Source organism: Cynocephalus volans, chromosome 6 (assembly GCF_027409185.1).
Source record: "Cynocephalus volans isolate mCynVol1 chromosome 6, mCynVol1.pri, whole genome shotgun sequence".
Lineage (NCBI taxonomy): Eukaryota > Metazoa > Chordata > Mammalia > Dermoptera > Cynocephalidae > Cynocephalus > Cynocephalus volans.
In genome coordinates this window covers 13,834,931-13,843,060 of record NC_084465.1, presented here as the reverse complement: position 1 = coordinate 13,843,060, position 8,130 = coordinate 13,834,931, and the positions used below count along the sequence as shown (strand labels likewise).

The window sequence follows — 8,130 nt, the reverse complement described above, 5'->3', positions numbered from 1 at the left end:
TTATCAGATATATGGTTTGCAAATATTTTAACCCATTCATAGGTTGCCTTTTCATTTTGTTGATTGTTTTCTATGCTGTGCAGAAACTCAATAAAGTGACTAAAAATCAAAACAAAACAACGCAAAGCTGCTGCTACTTCCTATGTCACCATATTCTGTAGTTAAGGGCTGATCCATTTTCCATAGAAAATAAATGAACTGTACCTTCCATGAGAAAACATCATTATTAAGTAATAACCTGACATCATTAAACACAGCATTAAATTCACTTGGAGGCATAAGAGTAGTTGGGCGGGTATGTGTACCTTCTTTTAATGCAACACCTGATCTTTGAACTTGACCATCTTGTGCTGGTTTCACCCAGCTGGGACACTGGTATGACAGAGATGGGGAGGAAGCCTACCACTTGACATTCTAAAAGTAAGAGGGAAAGTTACAGAAAATAAAGTCACTTAGTAATACAATGTATATAAAGGTTATTTAAAATATTGAGGGGCTCATGAATGCATGCCACTGAAAAGGAGTGAGCAAGGTTGTTTCCAAAAAACCTAGAGGAGAAACCCAATAAACAAAAAGAGGTTAAATGGTACCAAACATTAATGAGAATTCAGAAATATCTTTTATGTAGACCAAAAACTTTCTCACCAGAAATACAGGAATTATCCCTTATAATAGCTGCTAAATTGAGTAAAATTTTAAGTCTAAATACCTCATTAATTTCCTTCCCTATATAAGAGCAGATGTTTGGAAGAAGAAATTATGCTGCAGCCAAATGAATTCCAAGAATGTAACTTCTTTTCTACTTGATTTCTATCTGCACAGCTGGGTCCCATTTCATCACTCATCTCTGGATGTGTTCAGAGTTTGGATGGTGACTTGTGAGAGACATTCTAGGGGAACATTGAGTTCAGATGGGTAAGCTCTTCATGTGGTCTGCAAATCATGTGTGCAATTTTGAGTTTCCATGATTTGTTATTTCTACATCTATAGTTTGGTCCTCAGAAGCTCATGGGCCAGGAAAATAAAAACTGGACATGGGTGAGTGAGTTCATTCTGTTGGGGCTGTCCAGTGACTGGGAGACTCAGGTCTCCCTCTTTATCCTGATCTTGGCCATGTACTTGGTGACTATTGTGGGAAATTCCCTCATTCTTCTTCTGATTAGATTGGACAGCAGGCTTCATACCCCCATGTACTTCTTCCTTAGTGTTCTGTCCTTTGTGGACCTTTGTTATGCAAACAGTATTGCCCCACAAATGCTGGTTTCCTTGCTCTTAGCCCCAAAGTCCATCCCATTCCACAGCTGTGTGCTCCAGCTCTACACTTCCCTGGCATTGGGAGGGTCTGAGTTCTTCCTGCTGGCAGCCATGGCCTATGACCGCTATGTTGCTGTGTGCCACCCACTGCACTACACTGTCATCATGTATGGACAGCTGTGCTGGGGGCTAGCTGCTGGCTGCTTGGTGGCTGGTTTCACAAATTCACTGCTGGAAACAATCATCACCTTCCGGCTTCCCCTGTGTCACAATATTATTAATCACTTTGCTTGTGAGACCCTGGCAGTACTACGGCTAGCCTGTGTGGACATCTCCTTCAACAAAGTCATGGTGGCCATCTCAGGATTCCTGGTGATCATGCTGCCCTGTTCCCTGGTTCTGCTCTCCTATGCTCATATATTTGCTGCCATTCTGCGCATTCGCTCTACTCAGGGACGTAGCAAAGCCTTTGGGACTTGTGCCTCTCACCTCACTGTGGTTTGCATGTGCTTTGGGGCTGCCATTTTCACGTACATGGGGCCACGCTCTGCCTCCTCAGAGGAAGAGGAGAAGGTGATTTCTCTATTCTATGCTGTGGTGGCCCCCATGTTGAACCCTTTGATCTACAGCTTGAGGAATAAGGAAGTTATGGGTGCTCTCCAGAAAGTTACAGAGAAATTCAGGTAAAGGGCCCAGACTCTACAAACTTCTTGTACCTATCATGAAAACCAAAAAGAAAATCAGATAAGTGTAGAAAGGACTCCCACATTTACACTGAAGACTACTATGGTCAGATCCTTGCATTCAAATAAAGTATTCCTCCACATGCCTAATGAATTTTCTTATATAGGATAATACCTGATAATTTCATGTCAGTAATCCATGAGATGGCCTCTTCTTAGATCATCTTCTCTCAGCGTCCAGTGATTTTTGGACTTCATCTCCCCACTTTTGATTTTATCAGGATGACAATGTGTAAATGCATGATCTCCAGCTTTATCACGCAGGACCTGGTTTCTGATCCTTGCTCTGCCTCTCACTAACTGTGTTATCTGGCAAGTTATTTAAATATTTTATGGCTTGGATTTTTGTTGTTGTTAAATAAGAAAATAGTACCTAGCTTCCAGAGGGGTTGTAAATATTAGAGTTAATTTGCATAAAATGCCTGCCATGCAGTTGAAACTGTAAAAGGCATTCATTACCTTAAGCTATGCTAACTTCACTTCTTCATTATGAGTATACATAACACTTTTACTTTTCCCACTCCTATGAATGCTCCAAATTGTCAGTTAGTTGAAATATGTTCTGACTTTACCATAAAATGTAGCAAATAAGTTTGCCTTTTCTTGGGAATGACTTCTAGAAATTACTGGTTCAATAAATTAGGACATTTTGGGGTTTCTGCTGAGCTCTGACCCTTCCTGACAAGAGAGTTTTATACTAATTATAAATAAACAATGCAAAATGTATGATGTGCTTGTTTTATCCTCATAACTGCAATTCTAAATGTATTTGTAAAAATGATCTGGGCTCTCCATACTTTGTAATTAAGACATCTTCTACATAGCCTTAAACCTATGATGAACTTAAGCAAATTTCTGGTAAAATTACATTATTCAAAAGAATTTATACTGACTCAGTTTTCTATCAAATTGAGGTGTGTATGTGCGTATGTATTTGTGTGTGTGTGTGTGTGTGTGTGTGTGTGTGTGTGTGTGCACGCGCGTGTGCGCGCGTGTGTGTGTCTGGGGTGGGGGGTGGGGATATTGACCATAAAACAAATAAAAATTTGTAGCATTAATTTATTTATAATGTCATTTTAAATAACTTGAAAAAAAAGGAGTAATTTCTAGAAGGGTAAAGTTTACTTTTGCAAAATTAGGGGAGAAGTTCTAATCCCACCAAGGTAATTCATCATTATAACTATGCCTTCTTTTAATGCTTAATCCTTCACGAGGTAAATTTCACTATTCCTCTTTTTTTCTTAAAAGGCTCCTATTCTTCAACATTTCGATTCTCTATACAGCAAATATACAAATATATTTTATAATTTAATTCCAACCTAAACGTAGAGATATTTTGGGTCCTTGACATGTCTTTTCAATGGGAAAAATCTCTAGTTGCTACTTTGGAAATTGTTGAAATATTTTGTTTCACATTAGGCAGTGATCTTTTATAGGCAAGAATTTTGTCTTTCCTATCCTATAAACCTAGTGCCTAGCAAAGTAAATAGTACATAATAGCAAACCCATAAACATTACAAGTAAGGGAATAAAATAATTGATCTTTTGTTACTAGCCAAACACTTTTTTTCATGTAATAATCTCATGACATAAAATTATTCCAGTGTTCTAAACCTAGGTAAGGGGCTTTTCAAGATGGCGGCGGCTGGCGCGGAGTAGCTGAGGTGAAAAAGGCAGCCACTGGACCTCAGGCATCCGGGAAACTTGTGGACCTTCCTCTTGCCATCTCTTAAGGGAGGACCGCTGCTGCTGGCCGGTCGTGGGGGGTGACAACCACTTTGCCCCCGGCAGGAGAGGCTGCCTCATTTACAGGCAACAGCTTTGAAGTGTGGAGTAGGAAAAGAACTGTTTCTTAGCTGCAAAAGCGAGTCTCGAAACAGGGAACGGGGCGCCAGGGCTGCTGTGGATGCAGACAGGATCCCGGAGGCTGGGGTCGCGCTGAAGGCAGCCAGCTGCCCTATTCAGGATTCGAGGTTTCAGGCCAGCATTAAAGAAGATTCCTGGGAGCGCCCGAGCCGCGCCGCAACTGAACAGCCCGAGGCGGCAGTGGCCGAGAACTGGGAAGGCAACAAACCAGAGACAGAGTGAGCGCCCGACCTGGCACAGCACTGTGAGTGATCCCTGGCACAGCTCTGTTCGGGGGGTGGATGCCCACCCGGCTCCCGCCTGCACCACCAGGCCACTCACCACCCCGGTGCTGCCTCCATTTTCCCAGGTGCGGGCAGCCCCGCCCAGCTCGGCCATCACTGAGCCCTCCCACTTGCTTGGCCTGGCGCAGGGCTTTCCGGAGCCTGTGGACCGGTCTCCCCTTCCACTCCCTCTGCGGTTCTCTGGTGGGGCTGGTGGCGGGGGGCGTCCCCGGCCAGTGTCGGGAGGGCAAGGAAGTACGGGCAGGCTGACCGTCACTCCACTACACCCTGGACTCCGGCCCCAGGTAAACTCCCTGTTACTGGGAGGCAGATACCATCTCTGCGGCCACCAGTCTGAAAAAAACCTAATGAATTTCTGATTGGGAATAGTGTGGTAGGAGAGTTCCCAGGTCGGCTTGAACCTGCCGGAGACCAGGCTGCAGGTGGGCGCTAGACTTGGATTATACTGGGGGGATACAAAGGTGAACAAGACCCGAGAAAGATCTACATAGTGCTACAAAGGCACCCAGAGAGACCGGTCGTCTGTGCCTGGGCCAGAGCACACAGAACAAGGAGAAGTCCTGCACAGGAAGTGAAAGCTCAACAGAGATCACACACCCTGTGGTACGTGATCCACCAGCCCAGCAGAGTCCAAGCTGACCAGAAAGGTGGCTCCCTGGAGAAGCCCAAGACCCGAGGCAAACACACACACAAGGCACTAGAGGCCAACTGAGCAGTCACGGAGGGAGCCATACGAAATTGGCAACCACAGCAACATCCTAGTTAGTCATTAGTCTCAAACCGGTGGACTGTGAAACCCCCGGCCACAATGAATAAACACCAAAAAAAAGATACCAGAAATACAAAAAATCAAGAAAGTACACCACCAAAAGTTAATAAATCTCAAACTCTAGATCCTATAGAACAAGAAGCCCTTGAAATAACTGATAAGGAATTTTGAGTGATAATTCTAAGGAAACTGAATGAGATACAAGAAAACTCAGCTAGACATCATGATGAAATGAGGAAAAGTATACAGGATCTGAAAGAGGAAATGTACAAGGAAATCAATGTCCTGAAAAAAAATGTAGCAGAACTTGCTTAACTGAAGAAGTTATTCAGCGAAATAAAAAACACAACTGAGAGTTTAACCAGCAGGCTTGTCGAAGTTGAAGAGAGAACCTCTGAACTTGAAGATGGGCTGTTTGAAATAACACAAGCAGACAAAAAGCAAGAAAAAAGAATCAAGGACATGGAAGAAAATCTGAGAGAGATATCAGACAACATTAAGCGCTCACATATTCGAGTCATGGGTATTCCAGAAGCAGAGGAAAATAGAGATTCCATTGAAAACATATTCAACAAAATAGTGGCAGAAAACTTCCCAGGTATGGGAAAAGTCACAGATCTTCAGATCCAGGAAGCTCAACGATCTCCAAATGTATTCAACCCAAAAAGACCTTCTCCAAGACATGTCATAGTCAAATTGGCAAAACTCAGAGATAAAGAGAGAACTTAAAAGCTGCAAGAGAGAAGCGTCAAATCACCTATAAGGGAGCCCCAATCAGGTTAACATCAGACTTTTCATCACAAACCCTAAAAGCTAGAAAGGAATGGGATGATATTTTCAAAATACTAAAAGACAAAGATTGCCAGCCAAGAATACTCTACCCTGCAAGGCTATCCTTCCGAAATGAGGGGCAAATAGTATATTTCTCAGACAAACAAAAACTGCAGGAGTTCACTACCACACGACCACCCTTACAAGAAATCTTCAAGGGAGTACTGGGTTTGGTTCCTGAAAAATAACTACCACTGCCATAAAACCCAAGAAAAATCTAAACCCACTAGTATAATAAAAATGGCATTCATGAAGAGAAAACAAGCTAACAAAAACACTATCTACAACCTAAGGAACCAACAAACACAGAAACCAAACAGTAAATCAGAAAGCAAGGAACAAAAGACACCTAAGACAACCAAACAACCAATAAAATGCTAGGAATAAATCAACACCTTTCAATAACAACTCTTAATGTTAAAGGCTTAAATTCCCCAATTAAAAGACACAGACTGGCTGACTGGATCAAAAAGCAGGACCCAACTATATGCTGCCTAAAAGAGACCCACCTCACCCATAAAGATTCACACAGACTAAGAGTGAAAGGATGGAAAAAGATTTACCATGCAAACACAAAAGAAAAACGAGCTGGAGTAGCTATTCTTATATCTGACAAAATAGACTTTAAACTAAAAACCATAAAAAGAGACAATGAGGGACACTACTTAATGATAAAAGGTCTGATCCATCAAGAAGACATAACAATCATAAATATGTACGCACCCAATGTTGGAGCAGCCAGATTTATAAAACAAACTCTATTAGACCTAAAGAAGGAAATAGACACTAATACCATAATTGCAGGGGATCTGAACACCCCACTGTTAATATTAGACAGATCATCTAGGCAAAGAATCAGTAGAGAAACACAAGATCTAAATAAGACTCTAGACCAATTGGAATTGGCAGATATCTACAGAACATTCCACCCAACAACCTCAGAATATTCATTCTTCTCATCAGCACATGGATCATTCTCCAGGATAGATCACATATTAGGTCACAAATCAAGTCTCAATAAATTCAAAAAAATTGGAATTATCCCATGTATCTTCTCAGACCACAATGGATTAAAACTAGAAATTAATAACAAACAAAACTCTGGAAACTGTACAAACACATGGAAATTAAACAGCATTTTTAATGACATATGGGTCCAAGAAGAAATCAAGCAGGAAATCAAAAAATTTATTGAAACTAATGAAAACAATGATACACCAAAACCTGTGGGATACTGCAAAAGCAGTATTGAGGGGAAAATTTATTGCATTAAATGCTCACTTCAGAAGAATAGAAAGATGGCAAGTGAACAACCTAACACTTCACCTTAAAAAACTAGAAAAACAAGAACAATCCACACCTGAAGTTAGCAGACGGAAAGAAATCATTAAGATCAGAGCAGAACTGAATGAAATTGAAAACCAAAAAAACAATTCAAAAGATCAACGAATCAAAAATTTGGTTTTTTGAAAAGATAAATAAAATTGACAAACCATTAGCATGGCTAACAAAAAAAAGAAGAGAGAAGACTCAAATAACAAAAATTAGAAATGAAAAAGGCGATATTACAACTGATTCATCTGAAATACAAAGAATCATTCGAGACTACTATAAACAACTATACGCCAACAAATTTGAAAATCTGGAGGAAATGGATAAATTTCTGGACCCACACAAGCAACCAAAACTGAACCGTGAAGACGTAGAAAGTTTGAACAGACCAGTAACAATAAAGGAGATTGAAGCTGTTATCAGAAGGCTCCCAACAAAGAAAAGCCCAGGACCAGATGGATTCACAGCAGAATTTTACCAACCATTCAAAGAGGAATTGACACCGATTCTTTACAAACTATTCCAAAAGATTGAAACGGACGCAAATCTCCCAAACTCATTCTATGAAGCAAACATCATCCTGATACCAAAACCAGGTAAAGATATAACCAAAAAAGAAAACTACAGGCCAATATCCTTGATGAATATAGATGCAAAAATGCTCACTAAAATACTAGCAAACAGAATACAGCAACACATACTTAAAATTATTCATCACGATCAAGTGGGATTCATCCCAGGGATGCAAGGTTGGTTCAACATACGCAAATCAATAAATGTGATACACCATATTAATAAACTCAAACACAAGGACCATATGATCATATGTATAGTTGCTGAAAAAGCATTTGATAAAGTTCAGCACTCATTCATGACAAAGACCCTCTATAAGTTAGGTATAGAGGGAAAGTATCTCAACATAATTAAAGCCATATATGCCAAACCTACAGCCAATATCATCCAGAATGGGGAGAAGCTGAAAGCTTTTCCTTTAAGAACAGGAACTAGACAAGGATGCCCACTCTCACCACTCCTATTCAACATAGTGTTG

General features: G+C 40.8%; 1 protein-coding gene across 1 annotated transcript; it reads left to right on the top strand.

The window, feature by feature from the left end:
• The first annotated feature begins 1,008 nt into the window (after positions 1-1,008).
• LOC134380646 (olfactory receptor-like protein OLF3) lies at positions 1,009-1,941 on the top strand. Its single transcript, XM_063100701.1, has one exon. The coding sequence runs from the start codon at positions 1,009-1,011 to the stop codon at positions 1,939-1,941; it is 933 nt and encodes a 310-aa protein (XP_062956771.1).
• Positions 1,942-8,130: the final 6,189 nt, after the last annotated feature.